Genomic DNA, 17258 nt, shown 5'->3' on the forward strand with positions numbered 1-17258 from the left:
TCTCATATCAGACAAAACAGACTTCACTCTTCACTCTTCACTTTGACTTCACTCAAAATAGACAAATCAACAGAATTAAAAAAGAAAAAGAAGTAATAACTGACACTGCAGAAATACAAAGGATCATGAGAGATTACTACAAGCGACTATATGCCAATAAAATGGACAACCTGAAAGAAATGGACAAATTCTTAGAAAAGCACAACCTTCCAAGACTGAACCAGGAAGAAATAGAAAATATAAACAGAACAATCACAAACACTGAAATTGAAACTGTGATTAAAAATCTTCCAAAAAACAAAAGCCCAGAACCAGATGGATTCACAGGCAAATTCTATCAAACATTTAGAGAAGAGCTAACACCTATCCTTCTCAAACTCTTCCAAAATATAGCAGAGGGAGGAACACTCCCAAACTCATTCTACAAGGCCACCATCACCCTGATACCAAAACCAGACAAAGATGTCAGAAAAAAAGGAAACTACAGGCCAGTATCACTGATGAACATAAATGCAAAATTCCTCAACAAAGTACTAGCAAACAGAATCCAACAGCACATTAAAAGGATCATACAGCATGATCAAGTGGGGTTTATCGCAGGACTGCAAGGATTCATCAATATACTCAAATCAATCAATATGATAAACCATATTAACAAATTGAAGGATAAAAACCATATGATAATCTCAATAAATGCAGAAAAAGCTTTGGACAAAATTAAACACCCATTTATGATAAAAATTCTCCAGAAAGTAGGCATAGAGGGAACTTACCTCAACATAATAAAGGCCATATATGACAAACCCACAGCCAACATCGTTCTCAATGGTGAAAAACTGAAACCATTTCCTCTAAGATCAGGAAAAGAAAAGGTTGTCCACTCTCGCCACTATTATTCAACATAGTTTTGGAAGTTTTAGCCACAGCAATCAGAGAAGAAAAAGAAATAAAAGGAATCCAAATCAGAAAAGAAGAAGTAAATCTGTCACTCTTTGCAGATGACATGATACTATACATAAAGAATCCTAAAGATGCTACCAGAAAACTACTAGAGCTAATCAATCAATTTGGTGGAGTAGCAGGATACAAAATTAAAGAGAGCTGGGATAGGGAGGCTGGGAGGGAGACACAAGAGGGAGGAGATATGGGGATATATATATATGTATAGCTGATTCACTTTGTTATAAAGCAGAAAATAACAACCATTGTAAAGCAATTATACTCCAATAAAGATGTTAAAGAAACACAATAAAACAAAAAAACACTTCTATATGACTGCGACTCATAATTGACTGGAAAACCAAGTCCTAAAGCGATTTGCCAAAAGTTAGCCGGAATCTGTGTGTAGAAGACAACTTTGAAGCATGTCATTGTATCATTCTGCTCCAAGTTTTTAAATTATTCTCCATACTTTATAGTGATATCTTATGTATAACTATAGAGAGAACATGGTTCCAATCCCATAATTGCTAATAACCAACTATGATTTCAAGCATGTTTCTAAGGCTCAGTTTACTCATCTGTAAAATGGATTTAATTTGCAGCATTGTTAGGAAGATTAATTAAGATAAGCTCCTAGTATTTTGCTTAACCCATAGTTGAGTTCAGTAGATGTGAGCTATATTCATTTCCCATTCCTGCTGTCACAAATGACCTCAAATTTAGTGATGTAAAACAAAAATGTATTATTGTAAAGTTCTATAAGTCAGAAGTCTGACACAGGTCTAAAATCAAGGATTTACTCTCACTGGGTTAAAATCAAGGTATGGAGTTGCATTTCTATGCACTAGCAATGAACAATCTGAAAAAGAAATTAGAAGGAAAATTATATTTCTGACAGCATCAAAAGGAATAAAAAACTTAGGAATAAACATAACCAAGGAGGCAAAAGACTTGCACACAGAAAAACTGCAAAACATTGCCAAAAGAAACTAAGGAAGACATATGTAAATGGAAAGACATCCCATGTTTATGGATTGGAAGATTTAATGTTGTTATGATAACAATATTGCTCAAAGCAATCTACAGATTCAATGCAATCTCTATAAAAATCTCAGTGATGTTTTTTGCAAAATGGATCATAGACCTAAACATCAGAGCTAAAATGATAAAACTCTTAGAAGAACACATAGGGGAAAATCTTCATGACATTGGATTTGGCACTGATTTCTTGGTGATGACACCAAAAGCACAGATAACAAAAGGAAAAATAGGTAAAATGAACTTTACAAAAATTAAAAACTTTAATTTCAAGAGAATGAAAAGAGTGAAAAAGCAACCCACAGAATGGGAGAATATTTTCAAATCATATATCTAATAAGGGATTAATATCCAGAATTTATAAAGAACTCCTACAACTTAAAAAAAAAAAACAGAAAATGAGTATTGGGGAGAGATTGCAATCCTTGTACGTTACTTGTGGGAATGTTAAATGGTTCAGCCACAGTGGAAAACAGTAGGGAGGTTACTCAAAAAACATAGAATTACCATATGATTCAGTAATTCCACATCTAGGTACATAAACACACACACACACACACACACACACAAATTGAAAGCAGGGATTTGAACAGAAGACATATGTACACCAATGTTGATAGCAGCATGTCGCAATAACCAAAAGGTGGAAATAACCCAAAATATCCATCAATGATGAATGAACAAACAAAATGCATTATATACATACAATGGAATATTATTAAATCTTTAAAAGAACTAAATTCTGATACATGCTACGACATGGATGAACCTGGAAAACATTATACAATGAAAAAAGCCAGACCCTAAAGGACAAATAATATACAATTCCATTTCTTTATACAAGGTACCCAGAATAGTCAAATTCATATAGACAGAAAATAGAATAGAGGTTACCAGGGGCTCATGGCAGGGGGGTTTGGGAAGTTATTGTTTAATGTGTCCAGAGTTTCCGTCTGAGATGATGAAAAAGATCTAGAGAGGGGTAGAGGCAATGGTTGCACCACAATGTGAATATACTTCACGCTACTGAATTGTACACTAAAAATGGATAAAATGGTAAATTTATGTTATATATATTTTACCCAAATTTTGAAAAATCAGGGTGTTGGCAAGACTGTGTTCCTTTCTGGAAACTCTCCATTAGAGTTAAAGAAAGATACCCATTCTTGATGAACACTGATATCACTTTCAGTACTCTGAGATTTCCTGCAGCACCAGCCTGAGCGTTCACAGTGCCAGGGACTAGGTTTATAATAGCCCTACTTGGGGACTAGTTTTATCCCTTTTAAGAAATTATAAATAACTTGCAGCCAGGACTGTGTCTTTCATTATGTGCCTCTCCCCTCCCCACCATCCAGGGTCTGCACAGAGCAGGTATCCAACAGACACTGGTTGGATTGAATAGAGGAAGGCGGAAGTATTGAAGGAAAAGTTGGTGGGTTCTCTGAGCCCCAGATCCGGGGAGGGGAAGTGAGCGGCTGGAGCCCAGGCTGATAATGATCCCCAGGAAGGAGATCAGAAGGAAGGAGGAAGTCCTGGGCACAGAAGGCAAGCCAGATGGTCCCTTTGCTGCATGGTCCTGAGGCTGCCTGAACGACCAGTAACCCAGATAATACAGGGCTGGACCTAAAACTTCCTGTTGAGAAAAGATGAGCTTTCCAGAGCCTCTTTCCAGCCCCCAGCTCATGCCTCCTCATTTTATATTTGGATAAAATCGTCTCTAGGAGATGTCCTGGTCAAGAGGGGTGAGGAAGAAAATCCAGGAACGGCCAAAGGGAGATGAAGCCACACAGCAGCTGCCCTACCCTCTTTGCTGCCATCCTGCCTCACCTGTGGGGTCAGGATGCAAGGCCAGCCATCTGCCTGCCAGGCTCTCATATCCAAGAGTGAGGCTATTATAGGGCTCTGCTTTCAAGTGGCCCTTTTATAAAGTGCTCAAGTGATGGTCATGGTGAGACAAATGAATACCAGTGAGAAAGGCATCTGCTTTGCCAAGGAAATCAAGTTTATTAGGAGGTTACAAGGGAAAGCTCATGGCACGTGGGAGGGTTCTCTGGGCTAGCTAAGAAGAAATGGTCTCCAGCGAAGGAAAAGGTAGGCAGGGAATTATCTGGAGTAGGTTGGGTGAGTTTCTTGACCACCTCCCTGGGGCAGCTCCAGCCATGCAATTGTGTTTTCTGGCCCATTTGGTGGAATGAACCAGGGCCAGGTCAAAGCTCTGGAACACTGGGCCCTGCCTCCTTGCTCTTCTGGCAACCACTGGACTCTAGCACACGTTGGAGTTGCAGGGCCCGCAGTTGGGGCGGGGGACACAGGTAGAGAAGCGGGTAGCAGGAGCACAGGGGGTGCAGGCACTGGAGACGCAGGGCATGATGGTCTTGACACATGCATTGGTCGTGGCACAGGGGTTGCAGGGCAGCCTGGAGAGAAAGAATGATATGGAAAGCGAATTGAGGGCGGCTTGTAATATACACCAGAGAGATCTCAAGTGTGGACTGCTCTCTGGGACTTGGCCTGACCTGTAACAGAGAAGGTCACAGGCTCACCTGCTGCGAAGCTCACTATCAATGCTAATGGTCTCCCTGTCATATCATGTCAAAAGTGCTGGACAGAGGCTCAGAAACTCCGGTGTCAGCGCCCAGCAATGTCCATTCCTAGCTGGTGACCTTAGAGAAGTCGCTTACCTTCTCCAGGCCCCAGTCCCTTCACCTACAGAATGAAGAGAATACTGATCCTGCCTGCCTGATGGTAACAGGGCAGATAAGGTGGCATGTGGAAATGTAACTTCTACACACTACGGTATTGTTAAGATGTAAGAAATATCACTGATCACATATCAGTGTCATCAGGGTAGAATGCGAAGAGTTGACTGTGCAATTTCAGTCTGCACATCACACAATTCCTGCCATTTTATGTTTTAATGATGGCCACATTGTTTTCTGAGTTCTGTCTGAGCATGTCTGGTGTGAAGGCATAATTTCCTCTCCAAGGTATGCAATCTTTGCCTGCAGTCCAACTGAGAAGTACGCCTATATGTGCATAGCTTCTCCAAACACCGGCAGCTGAGTACTCACTTGCAGTCCTCGCTCTCCAGCAGCCCCCGGTACGTGTTGATCTCACCCTCCAGCCGGGCCCGGACATCCAGCAGCACCCGGTACTCCTGGTTCTGCCGCTCCAGGTCCCTCCTGATCTCCGCCAGCTGGGCCTCCACTTTGCCGATCAGGCACTGCACCTGGGCCAGCTGAGAGCTGTAGCGGGCCTCTATCTCCGTCAGGGTGTTCTCCAGAGAGTCTCTCTGTCGTGGGGAAGGGAAGGAAGGTCACAGAGCTGCTCCTGAAAGGGCTTCTCCGCAGGATCCAAAGAAGTCACAAGCTCCAAGAGTTAAGGAGAGGAGGGTCCAAAGGCCAGCCCGGTGCCTCTGACTCCCCGATCTCCCCTTCTCACCAGGAGTCTGAACGATACCCACCAGGTTGTGCTGGGCCTGCAGCTCCACCTCCAGGGCATGGACCGTGCGTCTCAGCTCAGTGATCTCCAGCTGGTAGGACTGCAGCTGCTCCGAGCTGGACACCACCTGCCCATTCAGCTCCTCGGTCTGAAACACCAAAGGGGAGAAGGCAGGATCAGACCGTGTCTGAAGGGCCCTGAGGGGCCGAGGGGCCTGAGCGGCCACGTGCCGAGATGCCCACCTGCCTGGTGAACCATTCCTCCACGTCCCTGCGGTTGCTCTCCACCAGGGCCTCGTACTGACACCTGGTCTCGTTGAGCACGCGGTTCAGGTCCTCGGTGGGGGCGGCGTCCACCTCCACGTTGAGGCGGTCTCCAAGCTGGCTCCGCAGGGAGTTGACTTCCTGTGGATGTAGAAAACGCAGGAGTGACTATCCTCAATAAAAAGTGGACCCAAAGAAATGGCACTGCTTGTCAAAGTCCTGTTTGTCTATTTCCTCGGAAAAGAAACTTTTAGTGGAGCGGCTATGACAACAGAAGGCCAAGTGGTCTGCGTTCCATGTGTTCGGCTCCTTTCCACCGTGACTGTGTCATGGCACTTGGATTCAAAAAAAATTCCCAAGGATTTGCTTGGGGGCCACTCAAGGATGGATGAATGCCTAACTTGCCCAGTTTGCAGATTGGCTGCAGATGACCTCATAAGAAAAAGAATTGGTTCTATGATTTCAGATTGTATATCACAGCATTTTTGCCATCAAGTAAGATCTTGTCATGGCCCCTCCCAGGAGAGAGAAGGAACCCCAGATCATTCGTCATCAAGACTTTGAAAAAGTGGAGACTCCAGTTCACCAGGATTGATATTTTGGCTTTGAGGGTAAAGAGAAATGGCTTTGCATGGCATGATCAGAGCAATGCTGGGACTCCTCCTACAACTCAGTAACCAATCACAAGCCCATGGAGGTGCCCTGGGAAACTCAAGTGAGGCACCAGTTCTGAGTGAAAGACAGCTTATCTGGGAACATGGATAGGTTTCATCTCTCAATGTTTTCTTTTATCCTGAAGTTTTGGTGTTTTTGAAGGAAATTTAGAAGATTCTTATTCCTGATTCTGCCACCCCAAATCACTAAAGCCACCCTCAGCCTGAGGCTGAGTCAGGTTTCTTCATTTCTCATTTCTGGTCTCACCTCCTCGTGGTTGCTCTTGAGGCAGGTCAGCTCCTCCTTCAGGGACTCCACCTGGACCTCCAGGTCAGACTTGCACAGGGTCAGCTCGTCCAGGATCCTACGCAGGCCATTTATGTCCGACTCCACCAGCTGCCTCAAGCCCAGCTCCATCTCATACCTGCACAAGGACAGGGTCAGAGAGGTAACTGGTAGACCTTGAAGACCGACAAGAATGATCTTGGATAACCCCATTCACCTCTTCTTCCCTCTTTCGGCAATGAGTGGACCCAAGAGGCAGAGGGTTCTGGAGGCTCAGTCAAGACCCAATATTGATTCAAAAATTGATTTGAGTCCTCATCCACTTTTGTGACTTCTTTCTTGGTTCCCCCCAATCCTCTGCAGAATCCTTCACAACTGATGGATTGAACTGCTGTTCGGTAAGCTATGGAAATCCCTTTTCTTTTACTAGAGATTGAACAAAAGGAGCAGACCCGTGTAAACTCTGAACAACTCACTTGGTCCTGAAGTCATCTGCGGCCAGCTTGGCATTGTCAATCTGCACTACCAGCCTAGTGTTCTCTGCCTTGGTGCAAAGGATCTGGGGAATGAGAGGTTACTAAGTGAGGATTGAAAATAAATATGAAACCATCGACTTCTTTAAAAATGCTTAAAAAGCCATTTTGAAGGTAAAAGGAGGAAGAAAGAATCACGATGGCATAGATGCAAGAAACATAGCTCTCTCCCACAGATTGAGAATCCTAGCAAACTTCCCCTGCTTAGAGATGACAACAAGGCCCCTCACCTTCTGCTGGAGCTCCTCGATGGTCCGGAAGTAGGACTGGTAGTTGGGGCACACAAGGGGGTCTTGTTGCTGGCTCCGCTCCCGGATGCGGCACTCCAGCTCCGCGTTCTCCCGCTCCAGCTGGCGCACCTTCTCCAGGTAGCTGGCCAGCCGGCCGTTCAGGAACTGCATGGTCTCCTTCTCGTTGCCGTTGAAGGAGCCCTCGCAGGACCAGCTGCTGTTGCCCACGTTGGCGGGGATGTTGCAGGCCCCGGGCAGGGTGGAGCCGTGGCAGCTGTGGGGCACACAGGGCCGGGAGAAGCAGCTAGAGCGGCAGCTCAGGCTGGGCAGAGAGCAGCTGTAAGGCATGGTGATGGAGGGAGTGAGGTGACCGGCTGAAGACAGAGTCCAAGTTCTGCAAGGAGCTTTGGAGTCTTCTGCATCTGGGGAGCATTTATACCCCATCCCCAGAGGGTGTGGACACAGTACGTAATGTCTTTTTTCTTTCTACTTCCTCGCTGCTTTTCAAATGCCCTTCCCTTCAATCTGTTATTGGCCTTCCTCAGAAGAGTCCCTCGTCCCATAAATTTTTTTACTTGGCTTCTTGTTAAGTCAGGACTCCTCTTCAGGCTAGGCACCCCTGAAATCAGAGTCCTGTGGTAGACCTTCAAAGAGGCCACACGGTCTAGCCCAAGTATCTGCCCTTGTTAATTGGGAGTCAGTCCATCTAATGACATTCTTTTGTGGCACGTGATCTGGTAAAACCATAATCAGACTCATCTCCTGACACACCTGGCATTTCCAGGGAGGGACAAAGATTGAATCAAGGAACAAGTTGCATTAAGGGGCAGCAGTAACCTCCCTTTCCATCCGCTTTGAGAGAAGAATCCTTCAATGATTTAGCACCCCAAGCCTTGAAGACTTGAGCTGGATAAGGATTGACTTGGGGGCCATGGCCAAGAAGGATGGACAGCTGTTTGTGTAATGTTACCTGCCTATCACTAAAAAGGACTGTAATGGGAAAAGAATGTAAAAAAAAGTGGATATATGTGTATATACAACATATATGTGTATGTATATGTATGAGAGTCACTTTGATGTAGAGCAGAAACTAACACAACATTGTATATCAACTGTACTCCAATAAAAACTAATTTTAAAAATAAATAAAAATTTTTAAAAAGGACTGTAGAGGAATTTTAAAGATAGAGGCTTTGATAATTAGTTTGAGAACAAGGAAGATTCTGAAAGAAGAGATCATTTAGAAAGAAGGCTGAAAAAATGCAAGCGGAGAGATCCAGACAAATGCATTGAAACTATCTAAGGAACGTATCTGGAGGCAGGTGTGAGAAAGGAATAAGGCAGTGCTTGCCAAACTTTTCCAATGAGGTATCCATAGCATTAGAACAAAGTGAGCGGTAATTGGAAAAGTCAGGAGATAGCCCAAAGGAGCCTCCTCAAGCATGAAAACATCGTGTTGGCTTTAACATAAAATGTTTTAAAATTCCCAGTTAGACTTTCTAACGTTTTGCCCAATCCTCCAAGTATAATCGACACACCAGGAAGATGCCCCCTATCCTCTCCTAGGCTCCCACCATCAGCCTTACTGTGTTACATGCAATCTAGTTTAAGAACCAAAGGTTGAAAAATACCAAGGGGTGGGGTGGGGTGGTGGTCATGCCATTGAATCCAAGGACCTGGGCACCCTGGAGAGAAAATGAGGGGACACAGCTTAGGCAGGGGATTTTGCAAGACAAGCTTGGAGTCATTTAGGGTTGATTTGGGAGGTGAAGGAAGGCACCAGAAGGTCTGAGGAAGGGGTGACCAAAGTTCTGAACATACAGAAGTTGCATCATTATAGGCACCACTAGGTACCACCTGCACCCTGGGGAGCAGCACCCCAAACTCCGCTGCGGCTTTGGCTCCTGCCGTAGGCAGTTTTATTGACAACTTATTGGAGTCCTTCTCCCCATCAAGCTTTCATGATAGTGTTCACGTGGTGCTCTGTTTAAGTCTTGGATGAAAGGTCCTTCATCCACCCTCTCCAACACCATTATCGCTGCTTATTATAACGCCATTCAGACCAAAAGCTCCAGACTTATAATAAAATCAAAATCTCTTTGTTTTCCTCCAAGGCAGTTAAAGGGGGAGAAATAGGTGGGCAGGCATCACTGAGACTTCCCGGAGAAAGGATGCGAGGCTAGGAGCTCCTGTCTCACTCATCCGGACTTGGGACAAATGGAAAACCCTGTGAATCAGACCGATGGGCATTCGCTCCTAGGGAACAGCACAGGCCTCCTGCTTCCCAACTCTTGTCGGCCTGCTCCAAAGCACTGGCTTTCCAGCAAGTCTCTGTTTCCCCAGTCCTGCCTTCCTCCCCACCAGGGAGCACAGACTATATACCAGCAGCGTCCTCCAAGTTCTGCGGTCTTATCTACTGATTGGCCAGTGTAGCATCATGGAGGCTTTAAGCAAAGGAGAATGTTTAGGTTCTAAGTATGAGAAGATTCAAGGATTGGGTCGACAAAAAAGCAAAAAGAGGCTTTGCATACAATGCAGAGAGAGCAGAGAAATGGGGAGAGACGGAAACAGGGAGAGGCGTGTTTAATAAGAGAGATAAGGATACGAAGAAGAGGCAAGGAGGAAACCTGGAAGGAATCCTCAGAACCACGCCAAGCCATGCTGATCAGACAAAGCTAGCCCATCTTCAAGTGAGGGAACCTGCAGCGTGGAAAACTGAGAAGTAGCCAAGACAACCTGAATAGATGCACAGAAGAGTGGTTCACTCTGCTGAGTGTCCTGCAAGATGTAAATGAAGACTCAGAAAAGATCTACAGACATGGGACCACAGCTTCTGAGGCCTCAGACAGAAATGACATTGTTCCAAGATGTCCAGACCAGAGCATTACCTCCACAATCCAGTCTGAGATTTGTTCGTGGCTGAGAAATGCACTGCTGTCTACACCCGGGCTGCAAAATGTCAAAAAGGGGCACTGCTACCTGTTCCTGAATGATAAGAGTGTGGGGAGGAGAAAGGAAGAAAGGAACAAGGGTAGTCTGGCCAGCACGGCTTCAGGTCACGGCCAATTGGCAACCACACAGAAGACGCAGCAAAGAACAGGTTACACCTGTCACCTGCTGGCTTCTCCTGGAGATTCCTTTTTTCCCTGCAGAAGGTGAATGGCCCAAGAATTCAGGAGCAAGAGAGCAGATGAAATGGCTGGTAAGTAAACATAATGCTACCATCCCTTGTAAATCTAGCTTCTGTCTTGCAATGTTTTCAAAATATCAATAGGCTTGAGTCAACTTGCTTCTTGAATTAGTGGAGAAGATGGGACCATGGGGTTAGAAGGTCTCCATGGCCTCACACATATTAGGAGTAGACTTCAGGTACTCTCTTGATTTCTTAATTGAAATACTTGCAAATTTGATTCATTCAGAGAGAAATTGAGCAGACAAGGGACTATCAAATCCACTTTTTTATTTAGTTCAGTTTTTTCAAAATACATCTAATGAGCAACTTCTCCATGCTGGGCATGGGACAAAATTGAAACAGAAGAATCACAGTTCCCTTAGTAGATTATATGTTTATGAACAACTCAGGCTAAAATGGGTCTCCAAAATATACGAGAAATAACAAGGAGATAAGGAAGTGAGATATTCAAAAGGTGTGAGATGGACGTTTGGAAATATGTTTGTATTTAATGTAATTAGAAAACTGTATATATGACATTAAGGGCAGCAATCATTTGTTGAATTTCTACCAAGCGCCTGGCATAGTTCCAGGACAGCAGGATGGGGGGATGGGGGCTGGGGGTGGGTGGGGAGGGGGATACTGGTGGGGAAGAGGAAGATGACATGCTCTCAGTCCTGCTGAGCAGACAGCCTTGTGGACTAGCTCTAACGCAAAGTAATATAATTGAGCCCTTCACCTCCCCTCTGAAGAAAAATAATTCCTTCCTTCCCCCCTCCCACTTTTCCCACACCCATCCCTGCCCCAAACTCCAGTCAGGCCATTTCAACCCAGTTCATGATCCTCAGCCAGGAGGTGAAGGATGAGGCCATTTCAGATTATCTCCCTGTCCCCCAAAGGAGATTTATTCGTGATTCCACTCTCTAGGTGACTCAGAGGTAGGATTCAAACAACTCATCTCATTAGAATCCTAATCCCTCTAAGAATCTTTTCTTCAACCAAGCCTGGTAATGAGTTATTTTGATACTGGTTCTTGCTGCTTTGGAGACCACAGGGTGGTGGCCCTTCAGCATCCCCGTAGGATCTGTGGTCGTTAAGATGAGTTTCAAAGCAGGTGAAAGAGGCTTCCAGGGTTGGGGTGTGGGGCAGCAGAAAGAAAAGAGGCAATGCTAAGTCAAACAAGTGAAAGAGTTTCCTCTTTCTAGAAAAGGGAATGAGACTAGTGGAGAGAAATGGGGGTGACGAGTGACCCTGCTGGTGAGTAGACACAGTCCCCCACCCTCAGGATCAGAGAGAGCTAGTGGGGGTAGTAGAGACATCTTGGTGGAGGGCCTTGGAGCCAACGTGAATGACCAAGGCACGTGTTTAGGATGTCCAAAAACCAGGGGTGGGAGAAGGGGTCAGGGAGATAAGGGAGATTTGGGTACAAAAACTAGCCTAAAGGGGGTGCCTCCGCTGAGGAAGGCCAGGAGATAACCAAAGGCCAGAAGCTCAGCCTGCAATGTGGTTGGGTGGGGAGGACATTGCAGGGTGGGAGGAAACACCAGAAAGATTATCCTCGGGGAGATTCCCAGGCCCTGCAAAATCCGTCTCAACCACCTCAAGCCAGCCTAGGAGAGTGGGTCTGAACGGGCAGTTTTATCCAGCAAAGTCCTTAGCAGTTTGGTGCAGGTAAAGGGCAACGGGCCAGGAATGAGAAGACTTGGGCTTGAGTGAGACCAGCTGTGAGACTGGGGGGGCGGAGTTCATCTCACCTTCCTAACCTTGAACTTTTTCTGCTGCAAAATGGGGATTGTGAAGTCTGTCCTGTCTCTCTCAGGGTTTGGGGGTAGGGGCTCAAATTGGATAACACGTATGAAAGGGCTTTGTAAATGGTGAAATGATGAACACACATAAGGGGTTCCGACTATTTCTCTTCTTCTCTTCCTCAGTGGACAAAGTGGTCATAGTAATGACAGAGGGTGGACTGACCTTCACTGGTGATTCCCCACCATTAAAATTGCCAGGGTCCATTGACATATACACACTACCAAATGTAAAAGAGATAGCTAGTGGGGAGCAGCCGCATAGCACAGGGAGATCAGCTCGGTGCTTTATGACCACCTAGAGGGGTGGGATAGGGAGGGTGGGAGGGAGGCTCAAGAGGGAGGGGATATGGGGATATATGTGTGCATATGGCTGATTCACTTTGTTACACAGCAGAAACTGACAACATTGTAAAGCAATTATACTCCAATAAAGATGTTAAAAAAAATAAAATAAAATAAAATATTATTGAGTTTTTTTAAAAAATTGCCAGGTCCTCATGCTATTTTCAGATACCATAGAACGTTCATTCTTTGCACCACCCTTTATGGCATAAATTCTCAGACATGAAAGAATTCTCTGGCATAAACACTCTCTTATTTCATGCAAGGAAAAAGAATCAAAATGTTGGGGGTGATTATGGTTCTGTCATCCTACTGACAGACTGTGTCTGTAGGATGGCCTCTGTAGACTTGGCCTCTGTAAAGCACAATGGTTGAAAGAACAGTTGCTAGAGGCAGACTACTTGGTCTGAACCCTGGCTTCCCCATCTAGTAGCTGTGTGAACTTGGGCACGTTACTTAACTTTTCTGAGCCTTGAGTCCTCATCTGCAAAATGGAGATAACAATAACATTGGCTTCATCGGATTGCTGTAAGGATTAGATGAGTATATGTATATAAGCTTATCCCTAACTTAGATCAGCGCCTGGCTCATAGTAAGAGCTCAATGAGTGTGAGCGTCCATGACAATGATGACGAAGCTATGTGATGCTGATGGTGGTGATGATGAAAAGGATAATTGTGGTGGCGGTGATAGTAGTGATGATGGTAATGATGGATTGTTTGGTTTCCGGGGAAGCTCTTCACACCTCCCCAAGCACAATCATCCCCTTTACCCAGCATTTCTTCCCAGGAACGCAAGCCACTTCACACATACACGCACACACACACACAAACAGTGTCTCATCAAAGCTAATATTTTAATTATAGATGACAGTCAGGGCATTGGATATGAACTTAAGAAACACAGGTCAATCATCCTGGGGCCCCACTGACTCATTTCATGTCACCAGAAGAATCCCTCCTTCACCGAATGACTCACCTTCTCTCCCTCTCCTTACATGAGAAGAACATGGTAGTACAAGAATAAATGGCTTTATTTTGTTAGACAGCTTTGAACTTGTTGGATGAAAGGAGCTATTTAAGGACAAAGGAAGAGGTGACGGTGTTTGGGCCAGGTGCTAAATTAAGACTGATCAAGATTGCTCTTTCTTATTGGGACCTACTCTTGGGTAAGTACCTTAGGGATGCATCGCCTGTACCCAGACACCTTTACGCTTGGGAAAAAGAGCAGAGGCACAGTGGAGGGGAAGGGAGGAAAGGGTAGACAGCCTCTGACCTTCCAGAGCTTCCTATGATGGAAGTCTTGATGGCTCTTAAGCAAATCAGTCCTGTCTACACAGACAGTGGCCAACAGGTAGGATTCTGGGCTTGAGAGCAGTTGGAGGTACAGCAACCAAGGCCTGACTTAAGCTCTCTCCACCCCTGGGACATGGGACTGTTGTCACTCCCGCATCAGGACGGGCTGGACTCAACAACCATCAGCTGGACTTTGTAAATTTCTCAGCAAGCTACTCTGATTCAGAGAGTTCACGGAGTAGAGAAGGAAGACAAGAACCAGCTGCAAGAGTCAGTGTGTTAGCTCCACTTATAATTTCACTGATTAATAAGACCCAGAAAGAAGGGAGTCATCAAATTTTGAGGCTAGAAGACCCCTACAACCATCTCATCCAGCTCCATCAGCTGCCTGAGCGACCTTCTCAACGTCCCCACCAGGTGGTTATAAAGGCCCTCCTTGAATGCCTCCAGTGATGGGGAACTCACTGCTTGGTCAGCTCTCATGCTGGTTTCTGAAGACATGCTGTTCTCATCCATGGCTGCCTAAATATGGAGCTTCTGGTTCATGTGGCAATTGACTGCAAGTTCCAAGCTGGGCAGCTGCCAGAAGGACTTGCCAGTGGAGCCTGTGGGGGAGCTTTGGGTGGGTGAGTTTGATTGGCCTTTTCTAGACTGATGGTGTGACCGGCTCAGCAATTACCATCATTTAACATGTTCAGCACTGTCTCAATGGGATCAAGAGTTCCTCACCCATGAGATCAAGAGAGTAAGGCCCATCTCTTCTGCAGTGGGTCTGGCCATTCGGGATCTTACTTCACAAATAAACCCCCCTTACACTGTGATTCTTTTTTTTTTTTTTTTTTTTTTTTGGCTGTGTTGGGTCTTCGTTTCTGTGCGAGGGCTTTCTCTAGTTGCGGCAAGCGGGGGCCACTCTTCATCGCGGTGCACGGGCCTCTCACTGTCGCGGCCTCTCTTGTTGCGGAGCACAGACTCCAGACGTGCAGGCTCAGTAATTGTGGCTCACGGGCCCAGTTGCTCCGCAGCATGTGGGATCTTCCCAGACCAGGGCTCGAACCCGTGTCCCCTGCATTGGCAGGCAGATTCTCAACCACTGCGCCACCAGGGAAGCCCCACTGTGATTCTGAAACTTGAGTGTGCATGGAATCACCTGGAAGCCTCCATGAAACAGACTGCTTATTAAGAAAGTCTGGGGTGGGGCCCAAGAATTTGCATTTCCAACATGTTCCCAGGGGATGCTGGTATTACTGGATGGAGGACCACACTTTTAGAACAACCACCCTAAACCTTCTCATGTTGAATTTTTTGCCCCTTCAAAGCTTTCAAAGTATGGGCTTTGGATCTACTGCAAAGAAACTGGGGTTCAAGCCTTGATTCAGCCACCAGCTGAAAATAGTAACAGCCGCTCCCTCTTTGCAGGGTTTTTGTGGGACCCTGTGTCACCATGTCTATAAAGCCCCAACACGGTGCCTTGCTCATAATGGGCATGTGATCACAAAAGCTTACTTTAAGTAGCGTATTCTAGGGGGGCCAGGCAGAACCTCTGACCTGAGTTTCCCATAAAAATGCTTGTCTTTTCTAATTTCTATTGTTTCATTTCAATCTCTGTGTGTGTGTGTGTGTGTGTGTGTGTGTGTGTGTGTATCTCGGGCTGATTAAAACCCACTAAAATGACTTCACACACCATCAGTGAGTCACAGCCGTAGTTAACAAAACACTGGACCAGGGCCCACTGTAATTCAGTGAAATAACCTGACAACAGTAGATTAACTAAATATGCAACCTCATTTACTCGTTTATTCATTTCATTCATTGACCAGGACCCAGAAGAGAGAGATGCAGTTTCCCACGTGCTGCAGAAAGAAAGTGGCCCCACTAAGAAAACTTGAAAATCAAAACGCAGGTCAAAGTCATGAGAATCTGCAGAGCCATGGGGGCGCCCTCTCCCCAGAGGCGAGCCATTTGTAAGGTACGCTTCAGCTGCAGGTGAGTTCCTTGCTTCCCACCTCACTCTCATATGCAGTGACAGGAGGGTCCCCACCGACCCCTGGATGACCACCGGAAGGGCCAGGCTGGATTGGCCACAAACCACAGGCTCTGGGAAGATGCCTACTAGGTTGGCTACTCTCTCTCAGGTGGGCCCCAGTGCGGTGCTGGAGGCTGAGGTTTCCATGGAGCGTAGCCTTCCCAAGGAGGCCACCGACCACAGCTTCCCTGCAGCGAGGAGGCTTCAAACAGTTCTTCACAGAGCTTGAAGAGCTGGGGTTCCTGCTGCACTAGAAGCCGTGGTCCTCAGGGCCAAGCACCCCAGAGTGAGAGCGCTTCATTGTCTGGACCTTTCATCCACCCGCGGCAGGGGCAGGTGCAATACACAAGTTTCCCCCACGACATCCTCAGATCCACGGCCATCAGAACAACCATCAGTCAATTACTCAGGGTCCATAAGTAGCTCCCCTCCTTCTGAAAGAGAGGAGTAGCTGCCTTTGGACTCCTTGTCACTGCTCTCTCTTGCTAACAGGGATGTGTCGCGTTACTGCTTTAAAGATACCCTGTCAAGAAGTCATCTCTGCTCCCTGCGTGACCATCTGGTGTCTGCATGGCCTCTAAGATGCAGCAGTCCTCTCTCAAAGAGGGAGGGGTCACTGAGCATGGGCAGGAGCCCCCAGAGAGACTGGGCAATAGAATGAAGGGGCGCTAAAGGTGGAGGTGGCTACCAGGTCCAGGTAGGACCCAGAGCTCCTAACTCCAGTGTGTTCGTTCTCCTCTGCATCACACCTTTTCTGTTAAAGGGCCAGATGGTCACTATTTTAGGCTTTGCAGGCCATACAGCCTCTGCCCTGCAACTGCTCGGCTCTGCCCTCGGGGCACAGAGCAGACCCAGACAATATAGAAGCAAATGGGTGTAGCCGTGTTCTGGTTGCATTTTCTTTACCAAAACAGGCAGCAGCTGGATTTGACCTGTGAGCTGTAGTCTGCCAACCCCTAGCTCTACACAGCACAATGAATGAGGCCTAAAACTTGGCTCCTAGAGCACGTGGGGAGACCTAAAGTCAGCTCTGGAGTCAGGGGGCTGGGGTGGAGGGAGGGCATCCCCCAGGTGGACTCCAGAACCGGTCACTGGACCCTCCATTTTACCAAGGCATTTAGACCAAGACTGGAAGTGCATCCAGATGCTAATTAACCTTGGAGCAAAGCTAAGCTGCACAAGTGACGGTGTTGGCGTGCTTTTGTTGCTGCTCCTGTTATTTCTGAAAC

The 17258-nt window shown here is 46.2% G+C and overlaps 1 protein-coding gene across 1 annotated transcript; it reads right to left on the reverse strand.

The window, feature by feature from the left end:
- Window positions 1-54: 54 nt before the first annotated feature.
- LOC309619295 (keratin, type I cuticular Ha3-I-like) lies at window positions 55-11156 on the reverse strand. The gene is made up of 7 exons (XM_082374360.1): window positions 7390-11156; window positions 7103-7185; window positions 6609-6765; window positions 5667-5828; window positions 5447-5572; window positions 5055-5275; window positions 55-4400 (listed from the first exon to the last, which is right to left on the reverse strand). Exons 1-7 carry the CDS (start codon window positions 7831-7833, stop codon window positions 4247-4249), a joined length of 1347 nt encoding a protein of 448 aa, XP_082230486.1. The 5' UTR covers window positions 7834-11156; the 3' UTR covers window positions 55-4246.
- Between the last annotated feature and the right edge of the window lie 6102 nt (window positions 11157-17258).

Source organism: Balaenoptera borealis (genome assembly GCF_965194805.1).
Source record: "Balaenoptera borealis genome assembly, chromosome: 20".
Lineage (NCBI taxonomy): Eukaryota > Metazoa > Chordata > Mammalia > Artiodactyla > Balaenopteridae > Balaenoptera > Balaenoptera borealis.